A 21,677-nucleotide genomic window follows, 5' to 3' on the forward strand; every position below is an offset into this window, starting at 1 on the left:
AGCCCAATGACTGAGACTCCATGCGTAAATATTTCATTGATAAAGCCACATGGCTGATGTGAAGTGAAAAGTTGTGTGTTTCAGAAACGTATCAGTGGGGTTTAACGCATCCGCCCCATCGAGTTCAAAGTAGCGGAGATACAGAGCAGATCTGAAGCTTCTAAAGCTAAATATATTCCCCATAGGGGGTAAAAAAAGTGTATCCACACATTTTTTTAATACACAATCAGGAGCAGTTACATAAAGCAGTTAGGACTCTCGGCACCCTCTTAACTCCTGCCTTGTTTCTTTCACTCCTACAAGCAGTCTTGCGGTGTTTGTTGCTGCTCACATGCCTCACATCCCACCCTGTGTCCCTAATGCATTCGGTAGAAGATGCCCTTGACGAAGCTCCAAATCCTCCTGTTAAACACCAGATTATACCGTATCAATAATTTGGCCCATTCTCCGCTTCATCAAGCGTGTTTTGTGGCAATTAACACCGCAAAAGGCTGCTGACTCCACTAATATAATGCACTTCGACTGTGCTCTGTCTGTAGAATTCACAGAGTACATTTACAGTACCAGTCAAAAGTTTGGACACAACAGTTTAACTGCATGTATTTTAGAATCTTAACAATATTTTTGTTTAAACACATTAAGCTTAGATGTTTGAAAATTAGTTTATTAACTAATATGCATAGTAACATTGATGTCTGTGAATTACTTTATTTCTAAAACAGCCAAATGTTTAGCATATGTGGAACAAGTTTTGGAAAAGTGTCCTAGGTGGCTCCTCAAGGAACTGCTTGAGATAATACCAAGAGTGTGTAAGTGTGTGTCAGCATCAAGACCAAGAGGGGCTATTTTAAAGAATCTACCGTATAAAATGGTTTTAATTTGTTTACCACTTTTTTGCAGCATTACATGTGTTAAATACATAAAAGGCTGGTTTACAAGGGAAAACAAAAGCATTGCTGTTGGGCCCCAAGTCTGCGCAAAATAAGGCTGCACATTTTATCCTTGACCTTAATGGTTGGTGTAACACTTGGATGCCAGTTTATCATTTGAGTCCTATATCAGTTATATCTCTAAGGCATTATCTGCAGTTTTTTTTCACTTTCAAGAAAATCTTCATCCCTGCCTGCAGCGTTTGTCTCCGTCCACAGGAGAGCGTAAAAATGAATCAGAATGATCACGTGAGCATTCCAGCCCAGTAAAAGGTGATAACACCTCATTACATTTGATGTCAAACGAATATTGCAAGCATGTTTACCATGCAAAATGGAGCATGCCGTGAAGCTGAAGCAGAGAGTTTCTAAAAAAACTGACAGCTGCGTTTGGTCGTCCACACAAAAACACTGAAAACTAAGGTGTCTGTAATCTCCACCCTGGAGTGTTTTCAAAAACCTCTGTCTTCAGTGAGGTTTAAAGCCTTATTAACCAGTGCAGACCACTTCACTCAGCTGAAGCAGGATTACCGCAAACATCTAGGATCTGTTGCAGCTCAGCTGGTGGAAGATCGTTTTCTTATATTGCTTCTAAACTATAGAATAGCATTTATTTTGAATGCAAGATTGAAATGTGTTTTTAAATCTAGATTAAACTATAATTTTTATGCTAGCACATGCCTTGTAGTATTGTGGCTCATTTTGTCCAGAAAGTAATTGTGCCATTATTTTCAATTTGTTTCTTCATTCTGACATCACTATCATTCTGAAATGTGGACCTGTAAGCAGGAGTGTCCAAACTTTTGACTCATACTGTATTACAGTATTGGATCATCTTATTTAGAGATGCTTCGATATAATTTTTTTTAAAATTGAGTACGAGTAGATATTTTTAGTGCTTGCTGATACTGAGTCCAGTAACATACTGAGTAGTCTACTTAGTTGTTAGTGTAAATGACTGCAATTTGCCTTAACAGTTAAATCATTAAAATCTAGCTGATTTTAAATTAAGTGCATTAGCTAACTTTGCTAACTACATTAGTTACCTTTGATGGAGTAGCGCTGCAGTGGAGAAGAGCGGGTCTCTTCTGAAGTCTTTTGTTTGGCTGGTTGAGCTGTAGCTGAATGTCCTCTAAAGCCAGACATACACTGTGTGATTTTAGAAGTCTTGTTCTGTAAGTCACTGTAAGCTGATGACCATCATGAATTAACAAAGCCTACGGTTTATATGCTCACATTGGTCCATGCTACTTAAAACGTAGCCTTACAGAAAGCTGTCTGTAAACAATTTTAGATAAAGCTGTTTCATTCAAAATAACACACTGTGCGCTGAGTAAAAACAGCAGCTCGGCTAAGCATGCCGTGCACTGAAATGTAACGTTGCACGGTAGGACAATATACTCTCTGTACAGCCTATTTTGCAAAGAAAGTTGAAAAAAAACCATTAATACCTCGCAGTTATATTCAGTCAAATAGAGTAAAGTCAGTATATATGGACTTTGGTAGCTAGCAAATGTCAACTTTGTTTCCCCTCTGTTGGGGAAAAGGATGTGATTGTGTTCGTGTGTGTTAAAATAGGCAGGAATCTGCCAGTCCGGAATGTTTGAAGTGACCGGCAGCTTTCTGTCCAACCGCGGCATCAGAAACTCTCCTCTGTGTGGGCGGAGCCTCCTTCATTGCCAGTTTGAGTGGTTCGTTCATTAGTGCGGCATTATACACTCGGCTTACGGCACATAGTACCAGCTGGTGTTGGAATGTTGGTATCTGAATTTTTATGAACATGAGTACAATTAAATGAGCACAGTATTGGACTGATACCAGTATCGGTAGTGGTGCGTCCCTAATTATTAAATTATAACAATGTAATAACTATTACATCTAAGTTGTTACATTCAAACACATCCATTGGGGTTCCTCTGCCAGTCCATCTACACACAATACAGTGTAACTGTATGCGTCATAAGTGGCTTCTCATATACACAGCCTATAAGACCTAAGCCTGAGCATATCTCTATATTTCTGACTGCAACTTGGTGGTATGTTACAATATCATGAAATAACTGAACAAAAAAATTAAAGATAAAAAGTGAAAGTGCAAGAGAATAACACACAGTGCCTTGATCAGATCTGTTAGTATATTTCTATTTTTAATTGAGAAACATAACTAGTGCAGATGCTTCCAGTCAGGTGTACTACATGATACAATTAAGCAATTAATATCCTATCATGCTCTGTGGCGTGTACAGAAATGCGGAGCAGGCCCAGTTGACCTTGATTTTTGAATCAAAATGGCAAAAGTCACAAAGAGTGCTTAACTGGCCAGTGTTTTAGTAGGAACAGTGAATAAATTGACTTCTGGATTTAGATCAGTAAATAGACATTCCATGAGTGTGATGCTTGTGCATTGAGGGGATATATGAAGAAAAACAGAAGAGTCACTGTTGCTCAGGTAACTGAGAACATCAATGCAAAACGTGATCAGACAGCAAGAACAGTCCATCCGCTACTACACAGTGATGGATAATATAGTAGAGCTGCAGTGACTAAACCTTCATTACAAAAACAATTGACTGTTTGAGAGTTCAGTGGTGTAAAAACCATCAGCGCTGGTGTACAGAGATGTGGGGAAAAAATGTGACCGGGTCAGATGTTTCCTGTATGCGAAAGTCTTTGAACATCTGAGAAAATGATAAAAGATATTTAATAAAGCTATTAAAAAAACACTGACATTATAATAACAAACAATTAAACAATATATTGTGATCCAGTCCAGTATTTACAGTTACCATCCAATACCTAGTTTATCTAAACGATCCAAAGCTTATGGAATTTAACAGGCCCATATTTTACAATTTTATAGTATTAAACTGTTTTCCATGTCCACTTATAATGTTTGTTTGAGTTTATGCAACAAAAAAGGTTCATAATTCTTTTCTGTGTGAACATTTTCCAACCTCGTTCATTTCTTAAGAATTAAACAGACTGTTTTGGTTACTGTGCCTTTAAGAGAGTGACACATGTAAACACAACAGAGCTGATTGGCTGTTCTGAATTGTTTTTCATTCAAAAAGCAGTTCAGACTGACGCTCCTTATAATTTCATTGTAAATAAGTGGGGCTAAACTGCTGTAGGCCGAATAGGTGTACATATGACATCACAAAAACAGTGAATTCAAAACAGACACTGTTTTTGCTGCTTAATTTCTATAGATGGGCTGTGTGCACTGGAGAGTAAATGGTACGTTTTGAAATGCTAGCAGTGTTTACATACCACAGCAAACTCTTTTATTTAAAAAGAAGTATGGTACATCATATGGGCCCTTTAATACATCCATGCAATAGCTGGAGTGCAGGAACCAGGAAGCAAATGTGTGTTCTTCTAGCCATATCAACGTCTTAATAACTATTAAAAAAACTAAAATGTCTTTTACTTTTTACTCTATATGTTTATTTGCATGTTTTCTAATGTCTGTTGATATTTTACGATATGCCATGGATGCTCAGGCGATTTCAGGGTGGTATAGGAAAGACGAAAAGCAGAGAGCGAGGAAAAAAAAATCATGCCCCGCTTTGATCACGCAGAATCACTTCTGAAACTCGTATCAACAATCAGAGGCGATGACATTTGAAGACCACATCAAACGGAAGGACATGACAGCTGATCAAAAGGGTTTTAGTGAGCGAGCTGCTGGCCCAGACCGCTCGTAAATCCTCTGACCTTGCGCTGAAATCGCATCCCTCGCCATGGTCACAGATAGACGCCCCGGCACAGGGCAGGTAATGCGATTCTATTACTAGTTAATTAACTCTGTGTCACATATATCAAATGCATCCCCCAATTATGCTCCTCCTTGACGGTATTTCCTCAGACCATCTTACTGTTTTGCTTGCATACTGGTGGAGCATTTAGTATTTACTGATGATTAGATGTTTCCTTCTGCATACGTTTTAAAGGGCCCATATCCTGCATTTTTCTTGTATTCCATTTTTCCCACTGAAGTCTTCTTATGACATTTGTGTCGTTTTATGTACCAAAAACAGTCATCGTTCATTTTTACATGACCATTTTCCAACCTCTCAGTATCCCTTAGATTTAAACCGGCTGTTTTTGTTACTGTGCCTTTAAGACTGATATATGTAAATGTCCTCTGTATTGTGCTCTATATTGTGTCTTATTCAGAGAGCAGCCCAGGGTGAAATACTCCTTATAACTTCAGTGTTAATGGGCAGGGCTAAACTGCTATAAGCAGAATAGGCATATATATGTAAATGAGATGATTTTTGTGACATCACAGAAACAGTAAATTCAAAACAGGCTGTTTTTGCAGCTCAGTTTCTATACTTCACAAAAGTTTTGGACCCTCTGAGAAAACTTAAAACTATTTGTCTGAGCAGTAAGTGTTTATTTGCTCAGAAAAACACTAATATTAGAATAAATACATATCAGTATAAAAAGTAGTGATTTTGCATATGTCACTGTGTTAATTTAAAGGCACACTATACAATTCTGGAGAATTGTCCCCAAATTCATGGATGCACATTACCAAGTCGATAGTCACTGGGCTGGCAGACATGTCTTTTTAGGTCTTAATGGCCATAAAATCCTTATTATCCGGACTAATTAAATCCGGACTAATAACATGGTACAATGTTAGAGCGAACAACCATGCAACAAGTAGTGTAACTAACGTTAGCTCGATTGGGGTTTAGCAAACTGTCGCTACAATTACTGCTGTGAAGCTAACCAGTTGCTATCACAAACATAAGCAAACGGGACAAAACAATACTGACCTACTGGTTCTGTGAAACAGCAAAAATAAGTTAATGTTACCCACCTGTCAAGCAGAAACAGGGCAACCTCTTTTATCCCTTTTCTTGTTGTTCAACACTCTCGCGATGAAGCTGAAGTCAGCTTCTTATTCACCAGCTTCTTGTTTGAATTTTCCTGTTTCACCCTAAGTGATGCGGCAGATACAGTATATTCAGGCATCCCAGACGCAGAATAGAACTGCTGCATGATTAAAGGTAGAATGGGAAAAAGCGTATAGGAAGCCGACTTCAGCCTCGTCAACTTCAAAGAATATTCAGTGGAGGAATATTTAGAAGGTGGCTTTCAACTGAGCACACACAGTGCTGTGTGGGCGGTCACTGTCTTTGTCTCTTGCAGAGGAAAAAACAAAATGTGGGGAGGGCCAGCGTTTTTACAGGGCAGAACTAACATGCACGTGCGGCCAGACCAGCTATGAAAACAAAAAAAGGAGAAGCTCAGATTACAACACAAACAGAGGGGGTGTAACTTTATTATTCAACTATATCTTTACATAGAAAATTGTTTGCTGCTATATTGATGTTTAGAATGTTGTGTGTAGAACCTTTAGCTATTTCCAAACCTCTCCTTCTGGAAGCCCAATATTAGTATCTGGTTTGGCTAATCAGTTCTTAATTATGTTAAATCAGGTGTGGTGGTGATGGAGACTAACAAATTCGTATGATGGCTGGAGGTGTCCAAGAGAAATCTGGAACCAAAATTTGTTCTTCAAACTAGCTCATATAACATCAACTACTTTTCTCAAAATACAAAGTTCTCATGACTTTTTAGTATATTTATGTTTATTTGCATTTATTCGAATAATATATGGTGTTTTTAAAAGCAAAAACAGACGTATTGTCATGATAAAAGGTTTTGAATTAAGTGCTTAGGTGCCTAAAACTTTTGCACAGTATTGTATGTATAATATATATATTTTGGGATGGGTTATTTAACATTTACACATGCATATCTAATGTGTATGTTCATGGGGCTCATAGGGGCTCTTGGCCTAGTGCGAAGTCTGCCCCTGTTTTCCGTGTGTGAACGGTATGGCATGTCTTGAAATATTATCCATGTGTGTTTACATACTGCGTCAAACTCTTTTATGTAAAAAAAACATAAAAAATAAAAATAAAAAATGAGCGTAAATGTTTCCATGATATGGAAAATAGTGATGAATGATAAAGCACCATTGAAGGTGTTCCTATAGCAGGCCGGTAAAGAAACGAGTCCGTGTACTCGTGCATGAAATTCAGTTTAATTGAAAACCATCTCAGAGTTTTCAGCATATAAATTGTTTTGGATTTATAAGACTGGGCTTTGGAGGAGCAGCAGTTTGAGAATGTTTTATGAAAAGATGCCATGCTATTTCATTCCTTGGTGATGCAAACACAATGGAAAGAAAGAGGGAGAGAGAGAATGCGAGAGCGCGCGCGAGAGAGAGAGAATGCGAGAGAGAGAGAGGTCTATTTCTACCGCCCTGCGCCTGCAGCAGAATCTGTAAGCTGACCTAATGTGATTTTGGCCAGTAAATGAACCCAGGCGGTGTCAGGGAGTGATGCAGCGTTTGAGGTGAGAACGCAAACGCGCCGTGGCTCAGGAGGGCCGCAGAGTGGACGTGACGGACACTTGCTGTGACCTTTCCTTGTTTTCCTTCTTCTCTCTCTCTCCCTCTCTCTTTTTTTCTCTCATGTGCTCGCTCTCTGTGTCTTTTATGGGAAATAGCCTTGAGCCCCTGATCACTAAATCCCCTGTCACCACAGCTAGAATAGATATTTCATCTGCGAACGCAATCCGCCCAAGCCCAGTGATGAATACTGCACCTTTCTCCAATGTACAGGATGCTGTTTTAATTCTGCACACCAGCCCCATTTGTTGTTTTCTATGAGCTTTTATTCATTTTTTTTTTTCTTCAAAATTTCTGGAGGTGACTTTGAAATTCTCATAAGCTCGGAAGCCATGTTATTTCTTTGTCCTTAAATCTGATGCTCCCAGCTCAGAAACATTGCATTCTTATAAATAAAGGTGCTAAAAGGGGTTATTTGGAGTAATAGCCTGCGGGAACCACTTTTGGTCCCCCGAATGACGTTTCAGTGAATGATTCTTTAAAGAACCATCACTGTAAATGAGATGTGCAAGAAGCCAGTGTTGTACAGCTCCATAGATTTCAAATAGGTAGGAAGCGGGAAAAAAGAAGAAATGTTAGATGTGTCTGGAGTATTACAGTCACACAAAAATGACTTAAATACATAGTTATAGTATAATATTTTATCACAAATACAGCATTTTATGTATTCTGATTATTAAAATATTGCATAAAATATCTAGAATATCTTTTAGTGTGTTGTTTCATTTCACACTAAATGGGCTACTACTATTTATTTTCAGAATTTCTGAAGATGCCCTTGAAATTGAATTAAGTGTTTTACTATGCCTTTAGGACTGATATACGTAAATTACGTCTGTCCTCATAGGCTGCCTTGTATTGCGCATCATTCAAAAAGCAATCCGGACTGCATCACTCCTCATAACTTCAGCGTGATTCAGTGGGGCTAAACTGCTGTACACTAAACTGAAATGACATCACAAACCTAAATTCCAGACAGGCTTAGTTTCCATGTATGGACGGTGTGGCTGGGGAGTGAATGGCATATCTTCAAACTTTAACATTGGTTTTCTAAGGAGCCTGGCTGGTGACATCTGTATAAATAAAAATAATGCGTGGCCACGCCGTTTTAACTTGTGGGAACGTGATCATAATGCAGTGAGATAATAATAGTGGCCATGACTTGATTAGGTGTGGGAATGAGGTAATGCCTTATTAAGCTGTTGTCAAGGCTTAATCATCTTGTTCCCATGATTACTAAGTTGTGGCCACGACTTAATTATCTTGTTCCCATGGCTTACTAAGTTGTGACCACACATTATTTTTATTTATACAGGATATCATCAGCAGGGCTCCGTAGTTTTCAATGATATGGGCACTTCAAAAGAGTATAATATTTAATCAAGTATACAGGTTTTTACAGGGGTCTTTTATTTTAAAATAGCAATGGAAAAAGAGTTTTCCATGATATGGACACTTTACAATATTAGAATAAACTTTAATCAAGTATACAATATGTATTTTTTCTAATTATTGACATTTTAAGTAAAACATCTAAAAATACCTTCTAGTATGTAGTTATTATATTTCTATGCGTGCTATCTAGGCTATTGTTCTGAATCTGTTTATTTTTAACGTTTCTGAAGGTGCCTTTGAAATTCCCATAAGCTCAGAAGCCACATTATGTGTTTGTCCTTAAATCTGATGCTTTGAGTTCAGAAACTGTTACATTCTTACAAATATAAATGCTAAAAAGGGCTCTTTGGAGGGATACGCTGGAGGAACCACCTTTTGGTTCACTAAATAATGTTTCAGTGAGCGATCCATCATTGTAAATAAAAGGTGCAAGAATAAAGAATCTTGTTAAAGGTTTAAGAACGTCCACATGATTTAAAGGTTCTGTACCAATCAAACATACATTCAAACCAAGAACCATTTAGGAACCTTCATTTTTGTGTGAAAATTCTGATGTCCATCTCTATAAACCATAAACCAAACCAATGGTGTGAATACTGGCGCGGTTATGCTGCTGTGTCTGCAATAGATTTTGATTTTAAAGCGCAACTGAGTGGAATTTTCCTGTGATTGAAACTAATGGCCCTGATCTTCTTATAACATGAAGTAACGATTTAGAGGGCTATTTTTCTGATCTGTGCCTGGAGTCACTGTAGGCCTTTTTTTCCTGGTCCTGCCTGACACATAAAACCTTCTCATGTCAGCGTTTCTTCACTACTCTCTCTTTAAGGCAGCAGCTTATGTAGAGAATGCTGCTCTTTGGTGAAAAATCACTTTCTTCTCTTATGTGTGCTAGCCCTTAAATGCATAGCTCAGGTTCCTGGGTTATTTTTATAAAATGATTTATTTTGTTGTATTTTATTGTATTTTACTTTATTGTCTATTTTCATTTACATTTTTCAGCATCAGAAAAAAAGCAGAAAGCATATATTTAACATAAATTTACACAGAAAGCTTCCATTATTTTCAGGAGATTTGCTAGCACTTTTTAAGGAAATATGCAGGGATATTTTTCTACACCTCCAAAGTTTAGTCTTAGATGCTGGTTGAATTTTCATGCATATTCATTCATAAGCATGTGGACAGAAACTCCTGTTTATTTCCTTATTTTCCTTTGACTTTCTTCTTCCTTTTGAGGAGAAAAATGAATAACCTGTACTTAATGGCTGCTTTGACTGGAAATTAAGTAAAAGAAGTTTCACATACATAAATCAGTGATATTAAAATATGTTGTTGCAGACACACATATAAAATGATTTTATTACGATGTTAGAACTCTACAAATTCATACGTTTCAAAAACGTAGGAGGTTGTAAAAGAATAGAAAAGAAATGTGAGATTAACTAGAATGATGAACATAAGGAAGACGTTGTAATACACTTAATATATGAGAAGTGGTGTAAGTGGTAAAACATCTAAAAACACCTAGTATGCAGTTATATTTCACTCCACACTGCATAGGCTGTTACTGAAAACATTGACAGCAATCATTAATACCACAAACCTGATTCCTGGTTAATGAACAGTGCTGTAAGTGTGGATGATCTGAGGTATGCCTGAACAGTTAATGAAACATCACATTTATAGGTTAAAGGTTATGTGTTGATTGAGCCTTGTTTAATGTTCTGTGATATTTACTCTCCATTCTGTTTATTTGATGCAGTGAGTCAAGGGGGGATGGCGGCGGATATTTGTCCAGATCCAGGGATTCCAGAGAACGGGAAACGAATTGGCTCCAGCTTCCAGTGAGTCCTCACCCTGCTTCTCTTATTTGCTACACTTGTCCGGTGTAATAGGAGCTGCATGGCTCTGTCGTAATTAGAGCCGACCCTGCTGTTTGACATATGCAGTGTGAGCCTCCATGCCGCTGCGCCGTCAGGGCCTGGGACGTACAAGTCAAATTTGCTCAATTACAGATGTCCTAGTGGAGTTATATTGCCCCGATCGCAATCTGAATCATTTTCGTAAGTGCCAATAGCATGTTTTGAGCTAAAGTTTGTATTTTTTGTAGAGAACAGAGCCAAACAGTGCACATATGTAGTAAAATTAGCAAACCTAATCCAATTTAGGCTGCTAACTGATTTAAAAGGCTGAATGACCTGGTCTACCTTTTGGACCACGTTTCTGAAATGGCCGTTTATGGTTTTCAATAATGTACTACTTCCATATTTCAAGGTGCTCTAACATGCACAAAGTTGTGTACTGACATGATGTTACTACTAAATGTTTAATAGCTGTGCACACACACCTACGGAACAGGTGGTTATGTAGAATCACACACTTTCACTGTTCATTGGTTTTGCTGTGGAGTGTTTGGTACAGGGCATGCACCCACAGTCAGGGTTGCCAGGTCTGCAGTTTTCCCACCAAATTGGGCTAGTTATGCAGTTACGGACAACCATTATAAAGTTTCAGCTTTTGATGGACGGCTTTTAAGCAGAGGTTGCGTTGGAGATTTGTTGGACCTGGCAACCCTGTCCACCCAAAAAACAGGTATGATAACCGCTGTTAGCTAATGAGAGATGTTTGAAGCTAATAAAACTGAAAATGGCAACCTATAAGCTTAATAATTAGTTAATTCAAAACACCTATAAAAATTTTAGAAAATGTTGCACTGCCCAGCTGCATCTCCAAGGTGAGACTTGATAAACTAACTTAGTGGCATATTACTGCCAGAAGTGTTGCTACAGTAAAGTGTAAATGCTATATGTTGTTAAATGTTGCAGAGAGTTTTGTCAGAGGGAATAAAAAGCTGATCAAAGAACTAACATGGAGAGGCACCAGTACATTATTTGGCCGTTGACCAAGCACTCCAGTTTTACATGTGGCTAGAAGAAATGCGGCTGGCAATCAGAACACTAGAATTACAGATATTACAGTGGCTTTCGGGCTATTTTAACGTTCCACTTAGTTCCAAACTGCACAGATTCAGGCTTAAACATGCCTCACTGACGTAAGTGAAGATGGTTGGGATGTAATAGAATTCAAGTATTGGCAATAAACATTCACAATATAGAGATGAAGAAATGAAGTATGTATATTCAGTCCATGTCACATTTTAAAAAAGGCAGTATCTGTCAGTGACAGTGATTATGAGCCACAGTCTAACCAGGGTTCAGTCAGATATTAGAAATGTAAAACAGTGGCAGCTCTATTGCAGGACTCTTTACTAAAGAGTCACTGTGAAACTGATACGTAGAAGGTAAAATATATTTTACAAACTTCAAATGAAATGAATGTCTTTTATAAAGTCTAAATGGCCATGTTGAAAATGTTCATGTGAATTGCCATTAGCTTAGCACTAACATACTACTAAAATCCCACAGGGGCACTAGCAGAAATTAACATTACATTAGAGGTGTTTTTTTCCTTGTTTTTTGCTGTCTTTTGACATTTACATCCTGAACTGAAGGCCTGGCTCTAATTATCTGGGCTTGCCACTGAATCGATATATAACAAGCAGAGAAATTTTGGAAAAATAATGAATATACATGTTCAGTCCATAGTACATTTTCTTTGTAAGTATAATAAAAGATTTGAATTTGATGAGAATTTTTGTTTTTGACGAAAGAAAAATTACTCTTTACAGTTTTTGTCATGTATTTGTCATCTTTTGAAGTCAAACACTGAATGAAAAAAGTAGACTAAAAACTTTCAAAACAGAATGTAAATCAAATGTAAATGCAGTTGTTTACAAAGCTAATCTGTAATGAATTATATAATTGCATAATTCTATTGAAATGACATAGAAAAATGGGACATACTTACGCTTGATAGTTCTCAAGCTCATCCGGAAGACGCAGCCTCCTCAGTGTAGCCTGAAGTCTTGTCTCTAGCACTCAATTTAATAGAACTGCTTTGGGACGACTGAGAAAATAAGGGGGCTAAACTGGGCCTGAAAAAAATCCTTGTTTATTGCAGGTTTAGTGACTGGAAGGCGAAAGTCCGGCTGCTGAGACAAGCGCTTCGCGAATTGCATTGCTCTCCCACCACCCTTTCCAATTTGACAAAAAGAGAGAGAGAGAGAGAGAAAGAGAGAGTGAGAAGGCCTGCGAGCTTGCAATGAATGTGTGTGATTTACGTAGCAGGTCATTCGCTGACGGTCATTTTTTTCCCCCCTCAAACTCCCGCAGGGTCGGAGCCAGCATCCAGTTCTCCTGCGATGACAGCTATGTGCTGCAGGGATCAAAGAGCATCACTTGCCAGAGAGTGACTGAAACCCTGGCTGCCTGGAGTGACCACAGGCCGATCTGTCGGAGTAAGTGCGAATATGGCTCACCCCGGCCCTGTCCCGACACTTTCTGTAAGGACATTGTCAAATGCTGTTAAGCGAGATGCGCGCCACATGCCAATGAAGAGCAAAGCCGTGCAATCCATAGTTTTATCCGGGGTAGCATCTGGCAAGGCCTGCAGAGTTCATATTCTGGTGCACTGCAATTTAATCACGCACATGCACAAAAGACATAATCCAACCACCACGCCATACGTACTGTTAATGCTTTTGTTTACACATAAATCTAAACATGAAGCTGTACATATTATGATGGCCCAGCAGAGAAATAATTCACTGCTAAAAATTATATCATGTCAAGTGAAATAATGTTAAATCTAGTTAATTTATCCACTACTTCTCATCTTAGATTGTTATAAACTTATTATATAAAATTATTATAAAATATATAAAATTATTTAACTTTTTTCTAGACCTTTTTATTTTTTTAACTTGTTTAAAGTAATTTTATTACATGAAAATATCTCACCATGTTGGGAGAAATTTTGCTGGTTTCAAGCATATTTACAACAATCAAAATTATCTACAAAATAGTGAGATCATTTGATATATTGACTAGATTTAAGATCATTTCACTTGCCAAGATTCTTTCTACACTGCAAAAAAATGCTATCATAGCAAGTGGAAACATCTTAAATGTAGTTAATACATCTAATATTTCTCATTATGAGATTGTTATAAGAATATTAGATTATTTAACTGATTTCTATACATTTTTAACTGTGTAAAGTAATTTTATTTAGAGAAAGTCTTATTCTGTTGGCAGACCATTTAATTTTGTTTATTTAAAGCAGTAGTGCTCGAAACAAAGTATATGTCAGTGTAATAAGACACTTTAATATAATATGATAAAATGACAAGCAAAAGTGTCTAGAAATAAGTTAAATAACTTTGATAATGAGAAATACTACGTGTTTGCTACTTTTAAGATGTTTTCACTTCCTAAGATATCATTTTCAATTATTTAAGATGCAAAGCCTGTGCACTCTTTTGTGGCAGCCTTTCTACAAAGTCGTATGATGTACAATAGCCTTTTTGTGCCCGTTGCAGGTTTTTGGCAAGGCATTCATTCTTTGTTTCCCATCCGCATTCTGTTGTTTCGTGCATCCGCCTAGCAAATTAATTAGACGTGATGTTTGCTTTAATTACACTCAGTCATTTTGAGTGCCTACCCACAGTGCCTCTCTTCACATCTCAAAAATGCACTAACCTGGACAGAAGCCTCATTTAAATACACAGTTTCAACTTTAATTAAACTTTTGCTTGCTTTTTGCAAATGTGAATGTCTTCTCACTGCACTATGGTGAATTGATGAGTGGTGGCACAAGGAAAAGAGTCTGACGAGAGCTTGTTCAAACACAAGATTCCGGACCAGGGATTTGCGTCCCTTATATTTTAAAGTTTATGGAGAGTTTTGTAAAGTCTAATCAAAAATATAGCCAGTTTTTTTTTTTTATCACAGTTTAAGATTGACAAACTTTTTTGTTTAAAGCCCGTAACTGATGGCCATGCTGCCAAAAATGACTGATTAGGCCAGGGGTCGGCAACATGCGGCTCTTTTACTGCCCTATTGTGCGGCTCAAGAGCAGAACTAGATTTTTAGGTAAAAATAACAGTTCTTCTTTGCAGTAAAATAAAGCTTTGCTGGCCTTTAAACTGCAGGTTGGCATGCAGACTGCTGGTCACATAGCATCGCAGACAACAATCTCGCCTAGCTAGTAGCTAACGAAAAGGCAAAGCGAAAGATTTAAGGCGAACATTGATAGTTTGGAGACTAATGGACTTATTTGCGTTCATAAGCACTCAAATGGTTTCCTGATACGTTTAATCTGCAACGAGAAACTGTCAAACACTAAAAAGCCAAACACTAAAAAGTAGCTGCCGCATGAGAAGATGACTTAAGCCTTGTAAAAGATTGAACATTGAGAGACAGTTTACAATAAACTATTCTACGGAGATGCGAGAAATGCGGCTATAGCTGAGCTGAAGCGTAAAGCAGAGCAAAGTAAGTCTTATTATATTTTTAGCCTGCACTAGTACATTAGCACGTTCTAAGACATATTTACAGCAAAGATGGTACAATAAACATAAAATGTTGTGCCTCCCAAGGTGGTTAGATTTTTGTTGAAAGGACAAAATGGCTCTTCTTAACATTTGGGTTGCCGACCCCTGTCATAGGCAATGTATCAGAAAAAAAAACTAATCTACGAAAACAGGAGATATACAGGGGAAGAAAAAGTCATCCAGGTAAAACTCTTATCACTGCCCTTATCTTCTATAACTGCTCTTAATAAGAGTGTCTGCATAAACAGTACTGTAAATAGTACTTCTTTCACTGCCTCAGACAGCGCCTCCTACAGTACAACATATCATAGCATATGATTCGTGCTCATTCGTCCACATGTTTATTTACTGAAAACAGACATTGATTATTTCTAATTTCTTTGTTACTGTATTTTAGTTCTTATTGCAATAAATAGTCTAAATATCTTTGCCAACAATTTGTTTACAAGTCCCGTTGCATTTCTTAAAGGCTGTTTCATCCAAATAAGTGAAAAATCCCTCTTTTAAGCCATTTTAGAAAGAATGCATGAATATTAAGATCATTTATTGCTGAAAAATATAATGGCCATAAGTAGAAGAAAACATCTCTTTATGTTACTTTTAATTAAAATGAAATGCTGAAGCTTAAAAGTAAGAGATGTAAGCATCAACAACACAGTCCAGATGCTGAATCAACCGAACAGAATCAAATTAAACATAAACATTTAATTAATAACTCAAATGAAAGGAGCTGAGTAAGAAAAAAGATTAGGTTTCTCACAAACATACTTATGTACAAGAATTATCATTTGAAAACACTCAGAAGTCTAAATCCATCACAGCTGTCCTTAAGTACATGTAACTGAATAAATGTATGGTTGCTATCCTCTTCTGTTAATATATGATAAGAGGACAATGTGAAAGTTTAAGCTTTAAAGTTAGGGCTTATGGAATTATTTGAAGGCTGTTAGAAAATACAAGTTTTCCTCTGTCTACAGAGCTGTCTTCAGTTTAAATGCAAATTCCTGATTTTATCCAACTCTACTATAAAAGTAGGGCAACTAATTAATTTAGTTGGGAGAATCTTTCACTGAGATTTCAGTTGCAGTATTAAAGATTAAAGATCACACTGATAAAAGTCAAGAGGTGAGTTTATGCAGAAATGTTGTGGAAGACCTTGCCCTACCTTTCTAAACTCGAACAACTGAATTTTATTACACCGCATAATGAATCATACAGAATAACCTCCTCACTCATGCAAACCAAACTGAAATAAGCAAAAATAATGGTTATGGGATTTTCTCCTCTGATTCCTAGGGCTTGTTTATGTGCTGCATTAAGGGGTCATTTTGATTCTGAAGCCTCTTTATTCAGCAGTATTGTGTCTGTTTCATAGCTCTTATGTTCATTACCCCTTTAGGCCTTAAATAAGTTAGTTTACACCAAAATTGCTTTGTTGTTCACATGGATTCTACTGACAAAAATAGGTTTTGAGTGAGAAGTTCAATTATATAGAATATAAAACATAAATAAAAAATAGAGTTGTTGTCGCTGTTGCTGATGCTATGTGCATGTATTGCTTTATAGTGAATATTGCAGTATAGTGAACTAAACTATACTGAAGAATATGCTATTCATTTATTATTAGCCATTTACCTTTTATGATGTCTTTCTGGAAATGAAAATTAATTCATAAAAAATGGCATCTTTTAGATGGCTGCTATTTTGGATTTAGTGAAGGTTTTATAGTGTTGTTCTTAGAATTAGCAGCTATTCTGCATGAACGTGTCATTTGTTGTGTATTACAGTATATTACTGTTTTTCTTGCTTTTAGAAAGATCTACACAAGGTAGAGATCATGAAGTGTTTTCCCTGGGGATGCATTATATTTTAGTAGCTGATGTATTATTTGACCATAAATGAGGAAATTCAATTACTGTTATTATCAGTCTGACATTGGAATTATAGACAATAATTCCAAATAATGATTTGGCACCCTTTTAGCCTATTTTTAGTGCTTTATTTTTAAGTAGTATACCTGTTTTAATTCATTTCTCATTCTTTGCAACTGACCTAAAAGGCATGGTGTATAACATGCCATAATAGGGCTTCTATCCAAACATTTTTGTAATTTTTTTTGGAAATGTTGGTAAAAGAAAGTGTAAATTGAATATGACATGACCAAACATGTGACTGCAAAATCATCACTTACTGACTCCTTTATCGTTTTCCACATTTCTCCTTTGTCAGTAGACCAACTATTCCACCTCATCCAACTTCTTTTAAGCTATTCAGGCATTTTTGTTTGGAATTCCTGTTTTTTTTCATCCTTTTTTTCAAATTGTATGAATGAGAGTTATGAAATTACAACATTTAACATTGTTAAATTTTCAAAATGTACCGTTCATGCCTTCATTCCTGCCGTTTATATATGGAATGTAAGCTGCAAATACAGCCTGTTTTGAATTGTTTGTTTCTGTGATTTTCCAAAATCCTAATTCCAAAAGGCCTATTCAGCCTATCAGCCTATAGCAGTTTAGCCACACCCATTCACACTGAAGTTATAAGGAGTGTCTATAGAAGCGTATTTGCATATACCAGTCTTAAATGCACAGTAACAAAAAACAGCCTGTTTAAGTCTATGGGATAAAGAGAGAGTGGAAATGGTCATGTAAATTTGATTAATGACGATTTTTGGTACATAAAACCACACAAATGTTATATGTGGACCTTAAAGGTAAAAATAAAAGTGAAGAAACATTTAGGATAGGGGCCCTTTAAAGTTTTAAGAACCACAAACCTGTAATGTGTAATGTTATGTGTCGACCACTACAAGGCATTAATTTGGAGTACCATATCAACCCAGAAATTCTACACCAGCGCATCCCTAGTCTCACCCAAGCAACATGCTTGACAGTGGACGCTGTTTTCTCAGGTTGCATGTAAGGGTTAAGCTGAGACCTGGACCGGTTGCTGTCTTGAAAGGCAGTGAGGACACAGGCCCCCTGAAGACATTAATCAAAATTAAATAAGGCAGTATTTCAGACCTTGAGGCAGAGGAGTAACCGTGTTTGACAATTTCTTTGCGCAATTCCCCCACATCGCTGATTGATCCCGACACTTTTTGTCTCGGCATCGCCAAGTACCCTCTTTAAAGATAACACTTAAATAGCTTTTTCCCCCCCCCTCTTTCCGGGGATAAGTTAGGGGCTGAAGGTATAAAACAGAAAGTTAAAAAACTCTTTAGCCTCATGATTTAATAATTCCCTGCGGGTTTTCTTTTTTAGCGCACCTCTTGAAGAGAATCATTGGTGATCTCAAGAGATTATTTAGACTTAATTACAGACTACGTTGCAGACCTATAAATGAGGAATGGCTCCGTTTGACTCTTCCTCGTTCATTCAACACACTGGCTGTTAGGTAATTAACAAGCCTTCCGTTTTTAGTGGATTGTGTGTAACATCCATTTGCAGCTACACAGACGGGGCCAAAAGCCACCGCTGATTCTACAGAAATGTGAATGAAATACATTTATTTATTTATTTTGCAAAACAATAGTTAAGCAGCGCTGTTAATTTATAGGTGCTAATCATATAGCCATACCTTTATTATTACTCACAGCAAATACTGGCAGCTACAACTGAATCCAAATCATTCTTTGCTTCTTGTGAATGAAGAAGCTAAGAAGCTGATGATGTCTGTTGTTTAGCATCTAAGCAATGAATGAATGAGTACCTTTTTTTCATAAACAACTGATGGCCAGAAGTTAATCAATGAAGCACAAAATACAGCATCACACCACAGCAGTCTACAAATCATTAAAAATAAAAGTGCTAGAAAGCATTCTTTGCATGATGCCACAGAAAAATAGAAAAATATGGTTCTTTAGAGAACTATATTGTAAAATGAGATTTGTGAGTGTGAAAAGCCTGTTTAAAGGGCCCAGAACATGGAAAACTGAATGTGAAGTAGTATATTTTAACATTATTACATTTTCAAAATGTGCTGTTCACTCCTCTGTCAATACAGTCTATATATGGAAGCTAAACTGCAAAAATAGCCTTAAAGACCTAAAGTTCTAAAGTCCTAAAGGCACAGTAATAAAAACAGCCTGTTTAATGCTAAGGGATAGAGAGAGTTTGGAAATGGTCATGTAAAAATGAATTTTGTCCATCTTTGGTACATAAAGCCACACAAATTTTGAAATTGCTGAAGAACCTTTACATTATGTGAATACTGCGAAGATTTATAACTGAAAACAAGTGAAAAGCAAAAGAAAATCTCTTAAATGTAGTCAATAGGTTGTAAGAATACTACAAGATTATTCAGCTTGTTTTTATTATGTGTACTCCTTTTAAAGAAATTGTGTTATTTCATTGGCAGGTCATTTTACTTGTTTTGAGAAATAGTGCAGATAGTTAGCCTTAGTTGTAGATAGCCTATTTTAAGAAATGCATAAAAAGTAAAATGATATGCCAAGGGAATAAGGCTTTAATGAAAGAGAATCACTTAAAATAAGTAAAAATGGCTAGAAATAAGTTCTTAAGTATTCCAACAGCAGTCTCATAATGAGAATTAATGGATATATTGATTAAACTTGAGATGTTTTAACTGGCTAAGATATTCATGTTTGCAGTGAAGGTTTTTTATGCCTTTATAAGGTTATTCACACTCTCAAATCTCATTTACAAAAGTGGTTCTTTAGGGAATTAACATGGTTCTTCTGTGGTGTTACTCAAAGTACCCTTTTCTAAGAGTGAAATCCCGCTCAATACTGGTAATATTAAGTCTTCTGAGTTCTAGAAAGAAATTTTGTCGTTTATAGAACAGTCCACTGCTTAGGGGTTAAAGAAGGATTATTGTGCTCCTTTGCTTTTGATGAGCCTCTTTATAAGGGTCCTTTTTATGTCTGTGTTTTTTTTTTGTGTGGGGACTTTACTCCCAGAGCTTCCAGAGTGATTTCAGAATGTCCTCAAAGATGAACGTGAATTCCCCATTTGAGAATATCTGCAGCCTAATCTCTTCACATCTCTACCTTTCCAAAGCCCTGGCAGAGTCCCACCGAGGATCAGATGAGGCCACAGTAAAGATGCCAGCATGTTCTTTCAAGTTGCCAATGAAAATCCTCGACTAAACCCAAGGGACCATGAGCAGTTAATACCTGCTCAGAATAAACTTGGTGCAAGAAAAAATATGTCTACGCTATGCCAGAGATGGAAATTATACAGAGGCGTGAATCACAAACGAGGCCATATTTACAGACTGGTTCTTTTAACATTTCCAAATATTGAATATGATACAGGGTTTGGCATCGTGAATCCATACAGTAATAGTAATGACCAATGTTGGGTTAGTTGCTCAAAAATTATAATTACAAGTTTACTTTTACTCACTACTTCCTAGAAAAAGTAATCTCAAACTAACCTCATTACTTTACTTGTTACTGTGTAACTCTCTAAAACCCCACAAACATCAGTACCAATTGGAAAGTAAAGGTGAAAAGCCAGCAGTCCTTTTAGTATTTTATTTAAAAAGAAAACAGAGTAAACATCATTTAAAATGTCTATCAGTATCCCTGCTTTCAAACAACACAGTCAAATATACTAAGAACAGCTGATGATGTTTAAAACTGATAAATTTGCCACGAGAAACAGTCTAAAGTAAAAGCTTAGTGTTGTTTCTGACTAAAAATGAAGTCTGTTTAGAAGAGGATGGATTTATATTAGTGTGATTGAATATTTCGACAGGTCAAAGCAGTTCCTGCAGTTGCGCTGCTTATATTCAGAGTTGTGCAGGCAGATTTAAGAGAAAACACACGCATGATAATTACATACAAGACAGTTAAAGATGATCTGTGTAGAGGAATATATATTTAAAATACCTCACTCATATTTAATATTTCTCCTCTTGAGACATAGTCATATGCAAAAGTTTGAACCCTTGGTTTTGTTAATTTTTTAAAAAGTGAAAATAAAGTATTACATCCTCTACAGAGAACAAACTTAAATATTTTTAATTCTTAAACATTGTTCTGTACATTTTTGTGCACAATTTTTGTTTTTTGATGAGTATAACAAATTGGGAAAAACAATAAACAACATGGCTTTTGCATAGGCCATACTTTATGCTTTATTTTTTTTTCCAAATATGTTAACTTCCACAAATACACAGTAATTGTGGCTAAATCTACATTAAAATATGCAAAAGTGTGCTCTATGTAGAGGATATATTGGGTTATTTTCATTTAGGAAATCAACAAATCATACAATTTAACCAAGGATGCTTTGGTTACTTGCTTTGATTTTGGTTATTTGATTTAAGTGGCCAATATCTTATATTTTTCTTTTCATTTTTTCCTCTGACTCCATTTACAACATTTTTGTGGTTGTATGCACCAAAACAGTCATATTTTATTTTTACATGACCATTTTTGCACTCTTTTCTTTAAACAGGCTGTTTGTTACTTCGCCTTTAAGACTGTTAT

At 36.6% G+C, this 21,677-nt stretch overlaps 1 protein-coding gene across 1 annotated transcript in view; it reads left to right on the forward strand.

Annotated features, from left to right (window-relative positions):
- The window catches only part of LOC118810153 (CUB and sushi domain-containing protein 1-like), a 597,007-nt gene that overhangs the window by 365,529 nt on the left and 209,801 nt on the right, over positions 1-21,677 (forward strand). Inside the window, 2 exon segments of the mRNA XM_036573713.1 lie at positions 10,523-10,604; positions 12,993-13,117. Coding sequence (XP_036429606.1) covers positions 10,523-10,604; positions 12,993-13,117 — 207 coding nt within the window.

This window comes from Colossoma macropomum, unplaced genomic scaffold (genome assembly GCF_904425465.1).
Source record: "Colossoma macropomum unplaced genomic scaffold, Colossoma_macropomum, whole genome shotgun sequence".
Taxonomy (NCBI): domain Eukaryota; kingdom Metazoa; phylum Chordata; class Actinopteri; order Characiformes; family Serrasalmidae; genus Colossoma; species Colossoma macropomum.